The sequence below is a fragment of the Archocentrus centrarchus genome, chromosome 22 (assembly GCF_007364275.1).
Source record: "Archocentrus centrarchus isolate MPI-CPG fArcCen1 chromosome 22, fArcCen1, whole genome shotgun sequence".
In the NCBI taxonomy this organism is placed as follows: Eukaryota; Metazoa; Chordata; class Actinopteri; order Cichliformes; family Cichlidae; genus Archocentrus; species Archocentrus centrarchus.
The window spans coordinates 28,767,587-28,788,004 of NC_044367.1; the positions used below are offsets into that span (position 1 = coordinate 28,767,587).

Genomic DNA, 20,418 nt, shown 5'->3' on the forward strand with positions numbered 1-20,418 from the left:
TACCCAGCTGTGGCCTGACCTCCATCTCCCCCCACAGAGAAACATGTGCCATCAGCAGTTTCACAAATTGTATTTTAGATACCTTACATCATTTACTTTTTGCTCCTGCAAACTGTACTTTTGAGTAAGCGCGATATTTTTTTTAACCATCTACATCCTTGAAAACACAGAACACACGTTCTGACTCCTACGTGGGATTTGCACTTGCTTTCAAGCCACCTTGTATGATACACTGTTGAATCCTTGTAGCAAACCTCAGACACTTCTGAGCTCAAACCTGTTTGCAGTCCAATAAATTAGCAGGAAACCAAAGTCTGTGATGAAGTGACAGCGTTTCAGACGTGCAGCACCGCTTCAGTCTCAGATTGAAACGTTATAAGGGCATGACTGAGTGTTAGAGTGCACATAATAAGAAATAAAAAAACATTGCTGTCTCTAATTCTGTTGGGTTTTCATTGCAGAGGCAGGGAGCTTTAATAGTGTGACAGCGGGTATCTGGAAAGCGTCCGGGTGTGCGATGCCAGGCGGTTGGCAGAGCAGGGACGTTCCCCTGCTGTTGCCACAGTGGCAGACAGACGGGAGAGAGACGGACTCGGGCTGACATATGCTGGCTTAGAGGAGACGAGCGCTCCGCACCGAGGCCCAAACTGCTGGTGCCGTGTGCCGCGCTGTAGCTGGAAGGCTGTTCGTGTGAGGATCGCGAGGCGCTGTGCTGGGTAATTTTCAGCCTCTCTTTGACTAAGCAAAGCAGCTTATGTAAGATTTTGGGTCCTTGGTGAGATCAAGCAAACTGCCTCTAAGGCCCTTCAAAGCTTGTGTTGATAAATGTATTGCTGAATTGTGGCCTGCGCTGTAGAACTTAAGCATCAGCACTACATGTATTTGCCTCTGTCAGTCTGAGCTGGGCTGTCGCTGAAACGACAGAGGAGTTCCTCCCTTATGCATATCAAGCAGGGCTATGAAAAACTGTAGTGTAACTGCACCTGATTCAGTTTCTTCTGCACCTTTTCTTTTGAAGCATTCACGTAACTGCAAGGAGAGCGTTTTTTCTGGTCAGACCTTGAACAGAAGAGCAAAGCGAAATCAGAGCCAGAAGTCACAAAGGAGACAAACATAAAGGGCAACAGAGACACGAGCATCGGTACATTTACAGCTGAAGTCAGAGGAATCATCACTCCCTCTCTGAAAAATACCTCTGCACCCTCGACACTCTCCCTTAGTGGCAGTTTCTGAAACATGAGCCAACCTCTTAGCTGTAACGGCCGGGTTAAGTTCTGCCTCCCAGTGAAAATCGTTTCCAATCCAAGAAATGTTTTTTTCTTTTTAGGTATGAACACGCTCTTTTATGAACAGCTCCAAGGCCTCTTTCTTACAGAGTGATCTTGTATTCCCTTGCAGTCTATTGTAGCACGTATTCTGTGCCGAATCCTTGAGGACGGCACGTGGCATGAGGGAGTCCTCTTTGAGACTGCAGCGGTTTCTTTCATTGGCTCACCAAAACCTCGCGTAAAGCCCGCGGGGAGAAAATGTATTTAATGTCAGGAGGGCAGCAGTTACCTGCAAGTGTAACGTCTTTGGCTTATCCAGCAAATATTACACACAGCCACATATGGCTTTATGTAATCCAACCATTTCTGCCATTGCCCGCCTTTTTCCAACACGACATTTAAGCTTGTATCTCCACATTCGGCGGCCGCGCCGACCGTCTGTGCGCTTTTATCTCTACGACCCACGATATGAAATATTCCAAGGGGACTTTTTTGTAATCATGCCATGGAGAGAGCGTCAGACTCACGGAGACAGACTGATACAACAATTCCTAGAAGTTGGAATGTGAAACAACTCTATAATTACTAGATCAAAAGGTAGTTGTTTAGCTAAAACTATTTTCATCTCTTGTATATCTATAGTAAGGATGAATATAATGCCAAATATTCATTATTTGTAAAGAAATATATATATAGATATATAAATATAAAATATATGCTTCATTGAAACACAACTATTTTCTGCACTTGCTCATGTTTTTGCTCTTCTTACTTTGTTATGTTCCTTTCTACGCTGATATGATGGCATGCAAAAAACTGATTTTGAATGTAGGCTTATTCATTTTTTTGTTAGGAATTCTGACACTGATGTACATTTGTTATGTATTTATTTAAGTCAGTCATCTCTCAGAATGTGTTCTTTCAGTGCAAGTTACCTTCTCATCAATTTATTTTCTATTATAATATGTTTCCCTGCATTCGCTCCTGTCTGAGCTGCTGGGAGATTTTATCCGTCTGAGTCAGCTGATCATTGCTTACTTCATTCGATGTAAATAATTCTGCAATTAAATTTTTTGAGAAAAAGTTTTGGACATGTTTGTCTTTGTGGTGCTCCTTGCTGTTGTGCTAAACTATTCATATTGTTATGAATATAAAATGTCAGAGATTATACTTTATTGTGGGAGAATAACAGCATTCTGGTCCTAACAGTACACAGTAAAAATTCCAGTGTTAATTTCACACCCACAGTGTTAATTTCAACACCGACAAAGTGTCTATATGTGTCCACACTACCTGGTGTTAAAATAACATTTGTGAAAGTGTTAAAAGATTGACACCCATTTTTTTGTTAAATTAACACCAGACATTGTTTACTATTCAACAATACCAGGTGTCACATTAACATTACAGTGGTGTTGGTGTTAAAACGTAATGTTAAAAGTAACACCAGTATAGTGTTACTCACAAAACAAAATGTGGTGTTAAAAAGGTAAATTATGCACACCACAAGGTGTCAATACAAACCAAATCCAGTGGAAAAATATATAATAAATATTCAAAACATTACACAGAAATGGAAAGTTTAACTTTTATTAAACCCATTTAAATATTAAAGACCTTCAATGCACAGCTCATATAAAACAGCAGCGGGGCACAATATATGTTATTTCATCACTGTCAGCTGAAAACTGCCTGTCGTAAGGCTGATAATATATCAGATCAGAGATACAGATAACAGCAAACACATCATCCACAATCTCTATTCTGAAAGCATTCAGATGATCATCAAAATACTCTGTAATGACTTTAGCAGTCAAAAGAAATGCTTCATCATCCTTGACTATGATGTTAACAATTTTTTGAAAAACAGGCATTTCATTTTCAGTACTTGTACAGACAATCATTCCAATATGGTATTCTGTTCCAAAGTTTTTCACCCATGAAGCTGTGGATACACAAGGCACATTCAACCTGGGGCAAGACCTTAAGACCTCACTGAAATCTAGTTCACTTATTGGGTAATCTTTAAGAGGACCAAACTGAAACCTTTGAAAGTAAAAATTCTCCCAATGAAAAGCCAGCTGCCTCTGGTGCTTCTTTACCAGTGTTTTGGTTATGTTCTTAAAGTTCTTCACAGATTTCTTGAAGAAATTGTGTTTACCTTCAAATCTCATACACCACACATGGATGAGTGGTCCTATTTTTCTGATGCATCTGGGGTAATGAATCATCAGATGATGTTTTGGAATCAGCTTCTTGTCTGTAAATACAGACTTAAAGAGTTTATGATGGTCAGAAATCAAATGCTTTAAGAAATAAGTCATACCATCTGTGATTTTTGGTGAGAACACAATATTGACAATTTGAATCAAGAGAAGAATTACCCTCCAGTAGCTGTTATTCCTATTAATTATATCTCCAAAAATCAAGGGTGTATTGCGTAAGAGGCACCATGACTGAATAGCATTGAGGCCAAGGTCATTGCTACCATCAATTTTGACTGCACTAGGTCTGTTGTTTCTCTCAAGGTATCCATAGTTAAAGCTCTGTATCCTTTCTGAAAGGGTGTTTAAATCTATGGAAGTCCTAACCATGTACTGAAAAAGAAGCTGAAGTTCATACTGCACAACACCTTCCAAAAGGTCATGCATAATATCAACTGCGTAATTGTTTGAACAATGAAAATACTGCAGTGCATTAAGAGGACATTCTCTTTTTACACCAAAAGAATGGACAAGAATGGGATTTTGTGCCACAGCATTGAAATGTTCTGAATAGAGCTCTTTTGTGCGAAAAATTAGGTCTTGGTCATCCTCACTGAATACTGACTGAAGCTTTGTTTTATCAGTTAAACAAAATCGACAACAGTAAGTTGCACTGAACGATTCAACCAAGCCAAAAAGGCTATGCAATGCCAAATTATCACCAGTAACCTGAACAATTGAACCCCTTAATGGTGTATCAGAAAATGGGACCTTAATACCTTCTGTCTCGAGACATTTCAAGTCATTAACAAGAGGCTGCAAGACTGGACCAAAACCGTACTTCTTTAAGTCCTTGGCATGGAAAAGAGAAACTAGATGAATGTTCATCAAAACTGAATTGAGTTTAGCTGGCAAATTTCTTAAAATAAAATAAATACAGCCAAGTTTATGTGAACCCCTTTTGGGTCCCAGTGGATTTGCCGTTTCAAAATCATCGTAATACAGCTGTATTTGGAGTGCATGTTCTTGCTCTGAAAATAATGAGTGATTTCTGAGATAGGAACCATCATTGATGTCTCTATATATCCCATCTTCATGACACTTTACCTGTTGAAAGCAGGTACTGAGTTCTTGGTTGGTGAACAATGAATCAAGAGTTCCTAAAATAGGTACATACATAAATTTGTCATTAACAGGAATTTGACTGTATACACCTGTGGTTTTATCCAAACGTGTATCATAACGTACTCCAAGAACATGCTCTACTGGTTCAACAATTTTCCATTTTTTTTCAAAATACTTTTGCCTCTTTCTTTCAGTGTTAAGGTGTGTGAATGGATTTTCTATGTTCTCAAAACATTCTCTGACTTTGTTTAAGGTTTGTTCATTCACCTCAGATGAAAGACACTTAAGAACGGCATCTTGTGCTTGAATATGAACATCATTAACAACCTCCTCCATTGAACAAGTTAAAGACTGCACAATATTTTCAGAAACTCCAGCTGCTTGAACTTGGGCAATAACAGAGCTACACATATCCATTAACTGCTTCTTTTTAGCATGACTTTGTTGACCAACAGAAGAGCTACTCAATGGGTCATGAGCAGAAACATCATCTGTCTCAACACTATCTGTACCAACATTGCCCTTATAAACAGAATCTGTGGCAAATGTGTCTCCATGTGCTTTCAGCAAGTGCTTCTTGAACCCAGAATACGTGTAAAAAACAGATGAACAGCCATGTTCCCCACATTTCAAACGCAATTTGTGCCCTGGATACAAAGCATGACTAAATTTCAAATGCTGGAAAAGAGTTGAACAATTTCTGTGCTGAACCTTACAAATGTAACATGTTAGCATATTCAAGTGTTGTTAATCCTCACTCTAATTTTCTTGACTCTGGGGCTCTCCTTTGTTGTTGCAACATCAATGCCATAAACCGTTGTTTGGATGAATGTGTAGAAGTTGAGGAGGGTTGCATCATAGGACACAGCAAACACAAAGTGTGCCTTAAACAGTTCATCGAAGGCAGCCACTGCAGTCTGTGCCACACAGGGAATGGGCTTCTGATCCAGGATGATGTAGAATTTCTGTATCCTGCTCTTCTTTTCTCCAACGCAGAGGAGGAAGGGCTGTGCAGATCCAACTTTGGCAAGGAAGGTCGCCATGCTTGTCCCCACCTAAGATTGAGAGACAGCATGTTAGAAATGATTGCTCTTATTCCCTCACAAGCAACAAATTAAGGACATTTTATTATTTGTTTTTTTTTTTTTGGGGGGGGGGGGGGGGGGGGCACAGTGGTTAGCACTGCTGCCTCAGTTAGAATACCATCTGGAAGGCCGGGGTTTGATTCCACCTTGGCCCAGGCCCCTCCCTCTCTCCCTGTGTGGAGTTTGCATGTTCTCCCCGTGTCTGCGTGGGTTTCCTCCGGGTACTCCGGTTTCCTCCCACAGTCCAAACACATGCACTTACTGGGGTTAGGTTAATTGGAAACTCTAAATTACCCATAGGTGTGAATGTGAGTGTGGATGTTGTCTGTCTCCCTGTTTTGGCCCTGCAACAGGCTGGCGACCTGTACAGGGTGTACCCTGCCTCTCGCCCTATGTCAGCTGGGATAGACTCCAGCCCCTCCCCCCCCGCAACCCTGAATAGGATAAGCAGAAGTGAATGGATGGGTGGATATTTCACTTTTTAAATTTAGTTTTAGAAAAGTGAGACCTATTTACTGTAAGTGAAGCAAAGTAATTCATGCCAAAAACATACCTTCATGAACTTGATAACACGGTCAGCAGCCTGAGGTGCACTAATTTTTCCCTGTCTTTTCCCCTTCGCGGTTGGAGGCAAGAGATGAACCAGCAGGAGAATAGCTGCCAGGTCACTATCCCATTCTAATGAAATAACACACACCATCTTAAGAATCACAGCATGCAAATGCATATGTAGAGAGATCTATTAATACCTACCATAATCACTTGATTCCTCCTGAGTGGACAGAAGGTCATCCAGATGAGCACTCTGTCGAAGGCTTTTGCTGACAGTGGTGACCCTCGGTTTATAGAATGTTGGCCATCTTGCGATGAACTTCCCCGAGATGTCTTCTCCAAAGAGCATGATGAAGTCCTGCTCAATCTAGCACAGAGAAAAAAAATGCCATCACAATCCAATTCAACAAATCAATCAGTTAATTAAATCTGTCTGAGTTTCTTACTAAGCCTGGTGTATCCAAGAATCTTGGGAAGTGATCCAAGATGAGTGATGACTGGTCCAGATCATGAAGCATATTCTGTCTATGCTTAAATGTTGCCTTCATTTTCTCCCTGACAACTTCCTGGTCTGATGAATGTTTCATCATGGACATTGCTTCTTTGCATCCATCACCAAACAGCTGTTCAGATGTTAAGGTCTCCCTCAGAGTTCTCGGACCGCCTTGATGAGCAGACTTGGAGCTCCTCTTGAAGTCACTTGCAGTGTTACGCTGAACTGTTTTCAATCGATAGGCCAGATAGCCCTGTCCACTGAGAGGATCATAGTAATGCTCCTATCACAGAACAGAACAGACAAGACGAACTGTCTATTACATTCCATTCAAAAGGACAATTACAGCTGGGCTGCAACGGTTAATCGACACCCCCCCCCCCCAAAATTAATAAAAGTCCAAACAGATTTTGACCCAAGAAGAGAACATTCAGGGTTCCTGCAAATTAATACTCACATAGCCAGTCGGTGAGCCATTATCTTTCAAACTGGGGAAGAGGGTGACAATTCCCAGGGCGTAGGTAATGCGAATGTTGACAGGAGGGACTCTCCTAAAAAACAATTCAATAAAAATATTGCCATTTCACATAGGGATTAAACAAACACACCAACTGTGCAAAGGGTTATGAATAGAAATTATATATTTAATGTATTCAATAAGTAACTTAAAACCTCTTAAGCCCCTTCTCAGCAATTACAAACTATTTGAATAATCATTATGTTAATTGTTTTTCAAATAATTCTGACATTTCTGTGGATTTCATACATGTATGTGTTTAACTAAGATGAAATTACAGTGCAACCAGTTGAAAAAATAAAGGTTAAATTCCGCCCCCATACAGATGGCTGAGACTTATTGATTACATACCCATGACTTTCAATCATATCCGCCACTAAAATGTTGACAAGTTTCTTTCTTGTTGGATCAGAGAGACTTCTGGTCTTGTTGTACTCTTTTATTACATCTTCTCCTCCTGGTTTTTGGTGCAGAGCTACATAGACAATCTGCAACAGATTTCACATGTCATCCTGCTATGAATTTTAAAAATGGATCAACGTTCTATTTCCAACCTTGAACCAACTCACATTTTTTGCCATCTCACTGTCAGGTGGTCCTTCAACCAGTCGTCTTCTCTGTGCTTTGGTGTTCTCTGTAATCACTGTAGAAGATGAGCTTGCTGAGCTTGGAGACTCGACTGACGAGAATGAGCCATCTTCAGAACTGAAGGAAGCATCTGTGACCTCACTCTGATCAACAGGGGCCACTGTATAAAATTTAGAAACTTCATTAGTAAACAAATTAAAATAACTTTCGCTTTATATATATTTTTAAATGCATTAGAAGTAACACTTGTTTTAATGCTTTTATGTCTTACCAAAGCGCTCAGTGACTACTTTGAAAGATACTGTAGCAGACCTCAGGAGTTCATCAAAAATATCAGCATCCACATCGACTCCAGATGAGTCCTTCAGGTCTACAGAGACTCCACTTGCCAAGTTGAATTTAGCATGAACTGGAAGGGAACAAAAATACTCATCTTAACCTGCTAATTTAAAACATGGTTAGAACTGTAAAGGGACAATCACATTTATAATTAAAATATATTTCAAATAACATTTTCAGACAATGAGCTGCTGGTTAAAATAGTAAATTTTATCATGAAGTGTTGCCTCTATTGTTGAACACAGTTCACCAAAATTTTACATAACCATTTTTATGAACAATAATGAATGAATTATTACTCCAACAAAGCTCATTACTTCAATAAAGAGAGGGGAATTAATAAACAGGCTGGACATGAGGAACACATAGATGGGCCTAAATCTTTCTACTAAGAATTGTTAGACAAATCCACATCTTCTTTTTTGGGCAACATAAATTACCCCTGTCCAAGTTTTGACATGCCATCCTCCAAACCAATAATTATTTATGCAGTGACCATATTTTATCCTTTAGGTCCAACATGCAATTACACTTAGCAGAACCCACCAACATATTTTGAAATTGGTTAAGAGTTGTTCATTTTTCAACTCCATTACATGACTTCCCAGAGTTTATGTCCCAGACTGTTGGCAAAGGCACGGCACTGGTGCTGATTAAAATGCAGATTCCTAAAGGCCAAAAACTATCTTTATGATGGGGAAAGACATTTGAGTTAGAAAAACTAAGCTTGCTTTATTTAATGGCAGCTTCCATATCAACATAATTAGCACTGAACTTACCCTCTTGAATGAATTTCAAGTAATCATAGCAGTCATCTGTCACTGGAACCCGAACCCATTTCTGGACTGCCTGATGCTCCACCTGCACCAGCATTTCTCCAGAACAAAAATGGACACATTCCAAGCTTTGACAACACATTACAGATATTTTAAAGAAGCACTGGTGCTGAAAACTAATGTTTGACTATAGCTTTCTGAACACAAGTAGCGCTGCAACTATGGATTATTTTTGTAATCAAGTATTTTATTGATTACTTCATCCATTAATCAAGTAATCGGATAAGAAATTATTTTTCATATTAACAGTTCATCTGCATATTTTAACTTCCATACTGCTCATTTTTCTCTGTCTCTGTAAGTCTGTAACTGTGTTTACAGGAACAAGCCCTGCTGTTTTGGACTAGAAAAACGTTTCCTTTCAGGCCACCTGAGCTCACCATCTCAGTAATGGCTGCGCAAGTGCAGACAGCACTTAAAACAGCTGCTGAAAATAAAAAAAAAAAAAAAGAAAAAAAAAAGAAACTAACATTCTCTGCACAGCAAGTACAACGCACATGCGCACACCCACAGCACAGCGCAGTGGGGGCGTGGAAAAACCTGTCAGCGAATATCCACTCCAGTTAAAGGGTCCCTAATGTGAATGAAATGCTCCGCTTACACGGAGACACCTAAGCTGCAGCATTAAAAGGAAACATCGAAGCAACAAATTTGTATCGAAGATTTTTAGGATTATTTGAGTTACTCGAGGAATTGTTGCAGCCCTAAATTTTGCATTAAATGTTCAATTTGTGTATCAAAATACATGAAGGTTGGTATTTACCTTTCATGCTTTGATTTTTTTTTTTTAAATAGAAAGCCTGAAATTTTCCTTTGCTCTTCCCTTTTCCTCTAACTTCTCCCGTTTATGCCGGTTGTCATTTTGATTTCTGTAGCCCACGAAATCAAGTGTGCGCACACCCGTTGTGAATGAAACTGCCCCTGCTCTGTGGTAGATGGCAAATTTTGTTTAAATGATATAAGCGCAAACGGCGATGATAGCGAGCTAGCCCAGGCGGAGTCAGCTCCTGTTTGTTAAATGCAATGACAGCAGAGGTCCAAAAGTAAAACTATGAAATCCTCAGCCGTGCGCGAGGGCGCCTCAGCAAGGTTCAGAGCCTGGCGATCAATGGCTAGCTAGCATGGTTTTTGGAGGGAACGTCCCCCACGTCCTCTTGAAGGCTCATTAGCAGTTTGTATTGCTAGCTTTGTAAATGCACACATCGACAATATTTAAGGCCATACCGCCAGACGTGTCATATTTACGCTGTAAAATGACTACTAGAACTGACCAAATATAATATTAGAATTCAAATTTACCGCTCCCTAGATTTGGTAAAATGGCGGGACCTTGAATTTGGTGAACTTTCCATTCAAAATAGGTTAAATATAGTATATTTTTTGATGTCACAAACTAAAAAGCACATTTCTATCAAAACATCAAGTCTGGACATTTAGCTTACCTTTAGGAAGTAATTTTGTCTTCTGCGGGTTAAAAGAAACGGTAATGTCCGACCGAGCGACTGCTGGAAACCGACAGAAAGCAGACGGCACTTTGCAGCCGTAAAGCGAAGGCGTGGCTTAAGCAACACCAACTAATTAACGCTTGAATTTAACAACTTAAATATGTAAGAACTTACACCGGCAGTGTTATTTTACAGCTGTGTGTTGTTAATACAACACCAACACTTTTTATTTAACACTACACCTAAGATTTTAACACTGGCATTTTTACTGTGTAAAAGCAGTTCCAGTGGAGGTTTCTCTCACAGGAGGGGAGCTAAACGAATGCATCAAACTCTTCATGACATTTCATGCATTTTATATCTGTAGCCCGCTAACGAAAAGATCAGTGAAATAAAGATTAAGCGTAGCTCTGAATCATCAGTCAAAGAAATTGGTGCACTTACTTTTCAAAGCTCACAGTCTGGAGGGTCACCATAGAACTGGCATTTATATCAGTAGAATAAACTCAATGAACTTTTTTTCATATCTAACAAAAGCAATTAGTGTGCATCAGCTTCCCATCCATCACTTTTCTTCTGCTCACCCAGTCCAGGGTCGGAGGGGAGCCGGCACCCATCCCAGGTGTCCCAGGGCGAGAGCTGCACAGGTGCTGCGCTGCCACACAGAGTGAATGACAATCTCTCGAGCTCACATTCACACCTATGGCCAATTTAGAACCAACAATTAACCATCCCCATGCATGTCTTTGGACTTAACCGGAGAGAGGTGCCCCAGCCCGGATTCAAACCCAGGACCTTCTTACTATGAGGCAACAGTGCTAACCACTGTACCACCATCCCCCACCAGTCATATCTAGTGTCATATACAGTAAGATTCATATTCAGCATTCAATTTTAGACTGACAGCACAACAGAATGACTTAAACAGTGATGGTGAGTCCAGTGGCAGGGTGCAGAGCTGTGTGCAAGAACATGATCACTGTTACAGTAGATCATAACTCTGCTTAAACTGATGATCACAGTCCAAATGTTTCAAAGACCTCGCAATGCAAACATTTTCCTTACTGCAACATTTCCACCTACAAGGTCTCTGTGAGGTAAACAGAAACGGTCATTTGTCTCACCCATGAAGGTGAGAGGACGATGAAAAAGATGGCAATCCTTTGAGAGAAGAACACTGAAGGTTTGTCCTTTCACTTACACGTGGTTGACAATACAGGTTCTATTCATCCCACTCAGCAAATGTTTCACAATAATAATAAAATGAAATCAAATAAATCAGTCCTTCAGCGCACAGATGCCCCAAACCAGCGCGATTTCACTCTCACGGTGCAACGGCTCCCTCTGCTGGACACATACAGGTATGCGCCATGTTCTAATAACACATTATTTATTATTCATTATTTATTCATTTCACCATTTGTTGAGATTTTTAATCATTCAGTCTTGCAGTTTCTTCTCCTGCAGTAATCTGGTAGTAATTAAAAGATATTCATATAAATATTAAAGAGACCTTATATAACTCTGGCTGCTGGTTTAGGTGGTGCTGCAACTGAAACTTCGAACGATTTTTAGAGAAAATCCTTAATATTTATGTCATTTTTAAAAATTGATTGAAAACAGAAAAACAGTCTAAATACAGTCAGTGTAGACTTCCTGTTCTCTAGCGTTGTTACAGTGTTTCCGGACAGAAAATGTAAATTAGAGATGGCCAATGGCATTCAGCCTCTGAGCGGCGCTGACCAATGGGATTTCTGCAAAGTCTAACAAGGCGTGATTTCCTGTGGGGACGTCATATGACCAAATTGGAGTCGCATGATGTGAGTCTTCCTGTTTGGGTGCTGCGGGTCGCTGAGGGCTGCGTTACCCGGCGGAACCGCTTCTGTCCGGTACGTTACGGTGTGAGTTTATAACTGCGTCAGACTGAATATTTTGTTAGTGTGTCTTGAGTGTGATTTTTGTGTTGCTGAAACTTTGGTTCCTGTTTCGAAGAATAAAAGTTTAGGGATGTTGGAAGAAGAGGCTGGCCTCGAACAGCGTTTCCATGAAAATAGCAGTATTGATGGGGCTTGTTCGCAGCCTCAGCAGAGCACTGATGGATGGTGTGTTGTCTGTGTTTGGTTTCGCAGGTGAGCCGCACACTATGCTCCTCGCAGCTCCGCCTCCAGGTGAGCCTCGGCCCGCGCAGGTTCATTAATCCTCCGTCAGACGCCATGTCCTCCGAGCAGCACCCCAGCCCTCTGTCCCAGCCCAGTGAGGAATACTTCTCATGGGACTGTCGCCTCCAGCTTATTGGCCTCGGCTTTGGCTTCTATACTGCAGTATTCCTCTTCTCCCACCTCGTGTCTGCGGCTCTGTGCCGGACCTACAAATCCCTGCCAGCAAAGGAAAAGGTTTTTTGGAACCTGGCTGCCACCCGGGCCGTGTTTGGCATCCAGAGTACAGCGGCAGGTCTGCGAGCCCTGACTGAGGACTCGTCAATAACCAGAGACAAAGTGAGGGGCCAGGAAGACTGGTCATGGTTTAACGTCCTCACAGCCACGGGATTTTTTGCTTTTGAGAATGTGGCACTTCACGCCTCCAGTGTGGTGTTTTGGTCATTCGACCTGCCACTGGCCACGCACCATTTCTTCGCCCTGTCGGGATATGTCGGGGCAGTGGTGTGGGATTCCCTGGGCCACTTCCTGCCCATGGTTACACTCCTGCTGGAGATGAGCACCCCATTCACCTGTATATCCTGGATGTTGCTCAAGGTATGGGCCTTTAGTGTCTTATGTTAAGTGCAAGTACCCGTCATCACATGCTCCAGGCAGCCTGTACTGTAGCACATTGGTGGCTTTATCTGTACTTACCAAAGAGAGACTATCTTTGGTAAGTACAGTGAGTCCCAGCTTTGCTTGTAGTATCTCATGTGTTGGCTCGACCTGTTTCTTGATCTCTAAGTTTTAGTTCCCCTTTGGTCTGATTATCTGCACAGTTTCAGATCAGTTTTAGACTTCTTAGAAAGAGGAAGTTCATCAAATTAAAACCAAACCAAGAAGACAAACTGGAGCCACATGTTTGTGTCCCTCCTGCTTCCAGGTTCATTCACAGATTTGTGTGAATGCAGAATAAAAACGAGTGACTGACATGATTGTGTCTCTCTCTCCTGACAGACCGGCTGGGCACGCACTCTGTTCTGGAGAGCCAACCAGTGGGTGATGATTCACATGTTTCACTGTCGCATGGTGCTCACTTATTACATGTGGTGGGTAACCTTGACCCACCGGGGAGAGCTCTGGTCCCACGTACCCCTGCCCCAGCTAATACTCTTCTTCACTGGCCTCGCTCTGCTCACATTTATCATCAACCCCATATGGACCCACAAGAAGACACTGCAGCTTCTTAATCCTGTGGACTGGAACTTTGGCAACAAGGCGGTACCACTGAATGGCACCACCGACCGTCAGTCTGAGGTTCCTGGAAAACCCCACGTCAGCTAAGGAGAATCACAGAGTCGATTATCTCAGTGATGCCTCTTTTTTATTTGAGATGTGTGAGCTGGCCTTTGATAGATGGCTGTTTGTAAAAGTTATTTTTATCACATTGAGACTTCTTTATATCTTTGGACTGTGACGCCCTCGCTCTGTAAAAAGACTTTACATATGATCATCTGGTGCAATGATAATAGTGTGCAGCATGATCTTCCACCACACTTTACTTTCAGGCAGTTTTCATTTACTAAGATTAAAGCAAATGTAATCTCTTATTAGTTTTTATGGGACTTTATGGTTGACTGTACACATAAGTGCTATCGCTGCAGCAAAGAGTGTTTGATGGTGAGATTTCATGGAAACACTGTTATAAATATGTACTTTTAAAGGGATAGTTTCCTGTTTTAACAGTATAAAGGATGTGAGAGCTTCTCATAGGATTCAAAGTCATTAACATAATCAACCACAGCTTTAATGAGATGAAAATCTGCTTAGAGATAAAGACCAGAATGCAAAAAATTCTTAATACTGTATATGTGCAGTATCTAAGTTTGCTTTGGGAGTGACTATCTTTGCCTACCCGCAGCAGTTTCTAGTGTGTCGCTATTGAACGTGAAACTTGGTCTCCATTAAAGGGAGTGTGAGCTGTGCCTGGAGATGTGCTGTGGGGCGGCAGAGAGATGGTTTCCTCACTGAGTGGAAATCAAACCTTTCACCATTAAACTCAAGAATGGACCCTGTGTCAGCTCCACTGACTGAGCAGGGTAAAACTGGATTATGTTTAAGAGTGCAGTCTTATGGGTTACGCTCTGAATTTATTAGATTGGTGTGTTTGGACTGTGAATCAGCACAGAGGGAAGCGTTTCTCATGGCGGTGTCAGAGGAGGCCTTACACTGAGCTGGTGGATGGAGGGAAGCTCACAAAGGCGTCATTGTCACAGATGGAGATGTGGTGTAAAAATACTGAACTAGTGTTTACAGGCCGTGGTGTATTGTGGTTGTACGGTTTGAACTGAAGCAGAAGTGTGTTTAGGGGGGCGGGGGGGTGTCATATCTCTGCCATGGGGAGTATTTTGTTTGCCTGCTGCAAACACTCAGCTTCACTTTAACAGCGTTACTCTCATTTCTAATTAACTGTGTTTATATTCTGTACTTTTTTACATCTTAATGTTACCAGTAATATTTAACTTATGACCAAATTGTGCATCTAGAAGGTGCAAATGAGCCTCTTTGTTTCAGCCTGAACAAATAACTGGAGCCTGATTGGCTGCCTGCTGTGCCTCACATGTCTGATGAGGACCCTCTGAAACACAGCGTGCTGAAATTAATTCACTGCTTTGAAGTTACAATCAAGTAGAGTCCATTTAAAATGTATCTGCTTTTCACACCATGACTCGTGCTTAATGAGAATCTTGTTGGATTGAATTAGTTTATAAAATTATAGAAGGAACACGGAACATGTTGAAGGTCTCCTGTGAATTCAGTGCCATAAACCAAACTGTTCAATGTTCTGTGTGTGTGTTGGACTAAGCTTTCACTTAAACAACTAAAATAAATTGTTTTCTCACTTATTGCATCTCTTTGGCCTCTTTCATTTTTCAGTTTAAGATTTAAGATTTAAGATAGTGTTTATTTGTCACATGCACAGTTATACACAGTACAATGCACAGTGAAATGTATTTTGTACCTGCAACCATATATACACACACATATAAATAAGAAGAATAAAAATTAAAAAAAGTAATTCACACTATACACTATACTCTATATACTATACACTATACACACTTTTATAAATTATAATATTTACATTGTGCAATAATGGTCCAGTTAGGGCTCAGAGTTGAGCAGACGGATGGCTTGTGGGTAAAAACTCTTCTTCAACCTTTCAGTCTTAGCCCTCAGGCAGCGGTAACGCCGGCCTGATGGGAGCAGGGAGAAGAGAGAGTGTCCGGGGTGGCTGGGCTGTTTTAGGATCTTCATGGCCCTCAGCCTGCACTGCTTGGTGTAAATGTCCTGCAGGTTGGGGAGGGTGGTTCTGATGGTCCGTTCAGCTGAACGAACCACCCTTTTTAGGGCCATGAAGTCCTGCTTGGTGCAGTTTCCCATCCAGGTGGTGATGTTCCCACGCATGATGCTCTCGATGGTGCAGGTGTAAAAGTTCCTGAGCACCTTGAGTGGGAGCTTGAAGTCTCTCAGCCGCCTGAGGAGGTAGAGACGCTGTCTGGCCTTCTTCACAGTGATGTTTATGTGATGAGTCCAGGACAGGTCCTGTGAGATGGTCACTCCCAGGTATTTGAAAGTGTCCACTCTTTCCACCTCAGCACCACTGATGACAAGTGGATGGTAGTCCCTCTGCTGCTTCCTGCTGAAGTCCACGATCAGTTCCTTTGTTTTGCTGACGTTGAGCAGGAGGTGGTTCTCCTGGCACCAGTTCTCCAGGCGGGAGACCTCTCTCCTGTAGGCTGTCTCCTCATTGTGGGAGATTAGTCCCACAACAGCAGTGTCGTCAGCAAACTTGATGATGACGTTGGACTCTGACGTGGCCTCGCAGTCATGGGTGTACAGTGAGTACAGCAGAGGGCTGAGCACACAGCCTTGGGGGGATCCAGTGTTGAGGGTGAGGGAGGATGAGGTGAGGTGACCCACTCGTACCACCTGTGGTCTGCTGGTCAGGAAGCTGTGAACCCACCTGCACAGGGATGGGCCCAGGCCCATCCCTGTGCAGGCCCATCCCTGTGCCCATCCCTGTGCCTCCTCATCTCCTCTCCACCCGTGAGTGTACCTGGAGAAGAGATGAGAGAGGGTGAAGCTGCACAGGTGTATCCTCTGTGGGTGTTTTTAACTGTGATGTATGGGGGGGGCCACGGCACACCTGAAACAATATAGTGTTTTTGTATTTTATAAGTTGTTACTTACACTCAACACTCAGATGATTAAAAAAAAAGGACCTCCAGTGATAGGCCTTCAAAATGCTTGCTCAGAGGCAAGGCTGTCTGATTCTGTCATACACCTGTTGCCTCCTGCTCCTGTCTTTTAGGTGGGAAAGGTGTGAGGAAGTACAGAGACCTGAGGAGGGCCTTACGTGGACTGTGAGTGTGCAACTGCGGATCTGCCTGTAGGTGGCAGAATAGGAGCCACTGTTTTTCTGTCTGCACTCTGGTCGGAGAAACGTGATATAAAACAGAAAAATCTCTCGTGAAAAGTCGCCATTTTTAAAGGATACACTACCGGAAAACTGAAGTTCAGCCGGGAAAGTCCCGGAGTTACTTCTTACAGCTTTGCCTCTTTGCTCTGCTGTGCTCTCTCTCCTCTCAAACACACCTGAAGTAGCAAATGTAACAGTCTGGCCTCCTCATCATGTTTAAAATCACCTGCGCGGCCTTTGAGATCCAGCTTTTAGGGGATAAAGCAGAAACTTCCTCCAACATCACCTCCGGACAGCTGTTAAGAACGGAGCCACCTCATATGTCACGTGGTCACTGTGCTGGAACTCCTCTCCGATAAATCCTACAGGAGAAGACGGCGGAAGTTTGATTGACGTTCCGTACAGCCAATCACAGCTTGCGGTGTCCCCACAGTGGCCAATCAGCGTCTGAAAGGATGGGAGGAGGGTTTTCATGGATGGGGTCAGCTTGCACCGAAGGGAGCGAAGCAAAAAGGGCGAAAAGTGGATGTTTGATAGATTTGAGTTGTTTTTCGTTTAGCAGCTGCTGTGAAGGATAAAGAAGTTCATCCGGGAACAAGTCACAAAATGGTGAGTGGAGGTCTTTTCTAGGGTTTTCACAAAGCTTTGAATACAAATCTGTGTTAATAACTTAGTTTTATGTGAAGTCATGTTGGGCTAAGTGTGTGTCAGGAACATGTAAAATGTCTCTTTAATTTATAAGAGTCTCGTAAATGTGTTTCCCACTGTGACACAGTGTATGTGTGGCTATAACGTGGCGTCTCTCTTACCGTGAAGATGCCACCCTGTCAGATACCTGCAGTAACACAATCACTAACGCTCAGTTTTTATCTGCTTTATGAGCATTAATGCATCCTAATCCGGAAATCAGCTGCTTTAAGTTCAGGAATGAAGTTTTTCTGCTTCTTTGTTTAAGAATTCAAACATATTTCATCAGGTTTTTCTTATTATGCGACACTTTGATAGACTTCCTTTTCTGAACACCCTACATGGTATCTTTTTGCTGATTTGGTTACTCGTAAGGTTTACAACACTGATAATAAACTTAAGCTTTATTGACACAAACATCACCTGCGGACTTGACACTCACCTGAAATCACTGGTAGCTGGACAAAACTTCCTGAGCTGCAGCGGCTACAAATTCAAGTAGTCATGCATAGCATTCCTCAGCGAGCACCGCACGGCTCCAGTCAAGTGGAAGGTGGTCTGCGCAGGTCATAAAACCTCAGTTTTATTGGACTGTTTCCCTTTAGTAGGTGGCTACCTGCACTACAACAAGGAATCCACTAATCTGTGGAAAGCCTCTAAAAGATGTGTTAAATACAAAGAATGCTTTGATCACCACTTGAATTGTCTGGTGTCGCGCATGTCCAGCTCATTCTGCCACTACAAGGGTGCGGTGGAAGATTTAAAGGGTCACACATGCACATGCTTGCACACAGAAGTCTCTGCTGGTGATTTGTTTAGCAAATCATCAGAGTGGCCTGGCTGTAAATACAGATGCTTAATAGCTCCATCAGTGCAACAGCGCCCCGAGAAGCTGCCCACAGAGTCTGTTTGTTTCTGTGCTCACACTGACTGTGGTCACTTAATGTGCATCATGTAGGATCCTTTGTGTGTTGCACTGTCGCCTGTTCAAAGCCTGTTATAACAGCTCCTCAATACTTTCGTCACCAACGTGAAAACACAGGGTAAAGCCAGAGTTCAGTATATGTGAACACAGGTGCATTTTACTGGAGAAATACCAGGACATGCTGTCTCGTTAACTGTGACAGGGCAGCGACTAACTCTGCTTTTCCAGCTCGTGGAAACGCCTGCTGTTTACCATGACTGAGCTCGGGGTGCCAGAGTACACAATGGCTGTGCAGAGAGCATACCATTCATTTTTAGAAAGGCGGTTATGGAGTCACTGTCCACCCACCACTCGGCCAAACATCCCCCGAGCTAAGACGTGGATTAGCAGCATAGTTCAGCAACAGCTGGGAAAGGAAGGCCGCTGCTCTCGTGCAGATGGACCAGAGAAAATGAACGCACCACATGCTTGTTTGGAAGCTGGGAACGTGTAAATTTAGAGACTGATCCAAGAACAACACAGTTACCATCCTGTGCCTGACAGCACTGTGCTGTCTGAATGGAGCTGAAGCTCAGGACTCTGCAGGCTGCCTGAGGATGAGTAAAGCTAAGAGTCGCTGGTAATGTTTTCTTCAAAAACGGTTTCCACCCTTTTCAAGTCAGCGCATAAGCAGCTAGTCTGATGATGGAGAATGGTGTGGTTTCCTGTGGTCATTTATTGTAATCTGATTGAGTCGCTCTATTCACATTAAAATTCCTTCAGAGCTGAAATCCAGCCAGTTAACAAAAGCGCTTTAGAGCGGCTGCTTCTCCGCTGCTCATCACCACTCACTAAATAGTGTGTTCCTGGTGACATGTTGGCTTCTCGGAGCTTTGGTGTGGCTCACTGGGTGGGTGGAGACACTTAGGAGTGACAGCCAAGACTTTGCAGTCATCAAATGGGCACCACGTTTGAAATATTATGGAGCCCTCGTCTTTTATTGTGTCCAGTGATTCCCAGGCTGGCAGGGTCACGTCAGTGTTTGCCTTTCATATGATTAAAAACAGAATCTGCCTCATACATACTACATTACAGAGTAGTACATCATTATGGGTATACTGTGGGGTAATGTGATCTGTACCCACATCACAGTGGTAGGTTAGTATGGACCACATTGAGTTTACAAGGCTTCAGTGTTTGTAGCTGAATGCAGATGTTGATAGATGCTGATAGATCATGCCTGTAATCAGCCCTGTGCATCTGATTATTGATGTGCATTCCCTATAATCAACTGTCGTTACATTTATAGCTATACGTAGCTGATGGGGAACAGCAGAGTAATCCTGGAGGGGTTTATCAGTGTTCTGAGGGGAGGTTGTATTAATTGGAGAGGAGTAAACACTGCACTGCGAGACTTTTGTTGCCACTGGAACAATAAGGAGGACTCTTGCTTTACTGTGGTAGTGATATATGTGGCTCTGATTTCCTTTGGTCCTTTGCAGATGTCATCTGAAGCTCCCACTGGCCGAGAGTCAGAATTCCTCCTTTTGAAGGAAGACAGTTAAGTCAGCTCTTGTGCCCACCCAGTTTGTGGTCGGGGTGGGCGGTGAAGGGTGGGGTGTGTTGTCAAGGCTGGCTGGCCCAGAAACCATGCTGTCAGTTGCAGTGCCGATCCTGTTAGCCAACACACACAGCAGACAACCACTGGATGCACATCACTTTGTTACCGTGCTGCACAAAAATCAGTACGCTCT

At 42.6% G+C, this 20,418-nt stretch overlaps 3 protein-coding genes across 6 annotated transcripts in view; 2 read left to right on the forward strand and 1 right to left on the reverse strand.

Annotated features, from left to right (window-relative positions):
• Positions 1-2,844: 2,844 nt before the first annotated feature.
• Positions 2,845-10,685, reverse strand: LOC115773104 (uncharacterized). Of its 2 annotated transcripts, XM_030719614.1 has the most exons (10): positions 10,450-10,685; positions 8,951-9,046; positions 8,104-8,241; positions 7,814-7,992; positions 7,596-7,732; positions 7,185-7,278; positions 6,681-7,010; positions 6,436-6,601; positions 6,236-6,360; positions 2,845-5,652 (listed from the first exon to the last, which is right to left on the reverse strand). In XM_030719614.1, the coding sequence occupies exons 2-10, from the start codon at positions 9,042-9,044 to the stop codon at positions 5,335-5,337; spliced, it is 1,581 nt and encodes a 526-aa protein (XP_030575474.1). In that variant the 5' UTR covers positions 9,045-9,046; positions 10,450-10,685; the 3' UTR covers positions 2,845-5,334. The 2 variants fall into 2 exon arrangements, with proteins under 2 accessions (XP_030575474.1, XP_030575473.1); XM_030719613.1 differs by lacking the exon at positions 10,450-10,685 and having other exon boundaries at positions 8,951-9,426.
• A 1,582-nt stretch (positions 10,686-12,267) lies between these two features.
• On the forward strand, positions 12,268-15,496 carry cln8 (CLN8 transmembrane ER and ERGIC protein). The gene is made up of 3 exons (XM_030719596.1): positions 12,268-12,341; positions 12,582-13,205; positions 13,608-15,496. The coding sequence occupies exons 2-3, from the start codon at positions 12,666-12,668 to the stop codon at positions 13,932-13,934; spliced, it is 867 nt and encodes a 288-aa protein (XP_030575456.1). The 5' UTR covers positions 12,268-12,341; positions 12,582-12,665; the 3' UTR covers positions 13,935-15,496.
• Positions 15,497-17,544: 2,048 nt separating this feature from the next.
• Positions 17,545-20,418, forward strand: part of arhgef10 (Rho guanine nucleotide exchange factor (GEF) 10) — a 43,139-nt gene continuing 40,265 nt past the window's right edge. For all 3 annotated transcript variants that reach the window (XM_030719367.1, XM_030719369.1, XM_030719368.1), the window contains exon 1: positions 17,545-17,682. The gene's annotated coding sequence lies outside the window, so the exon portion shown is untranslated. The remainder of the gene's footprint in view (positions 17,683-20,418) is intronic.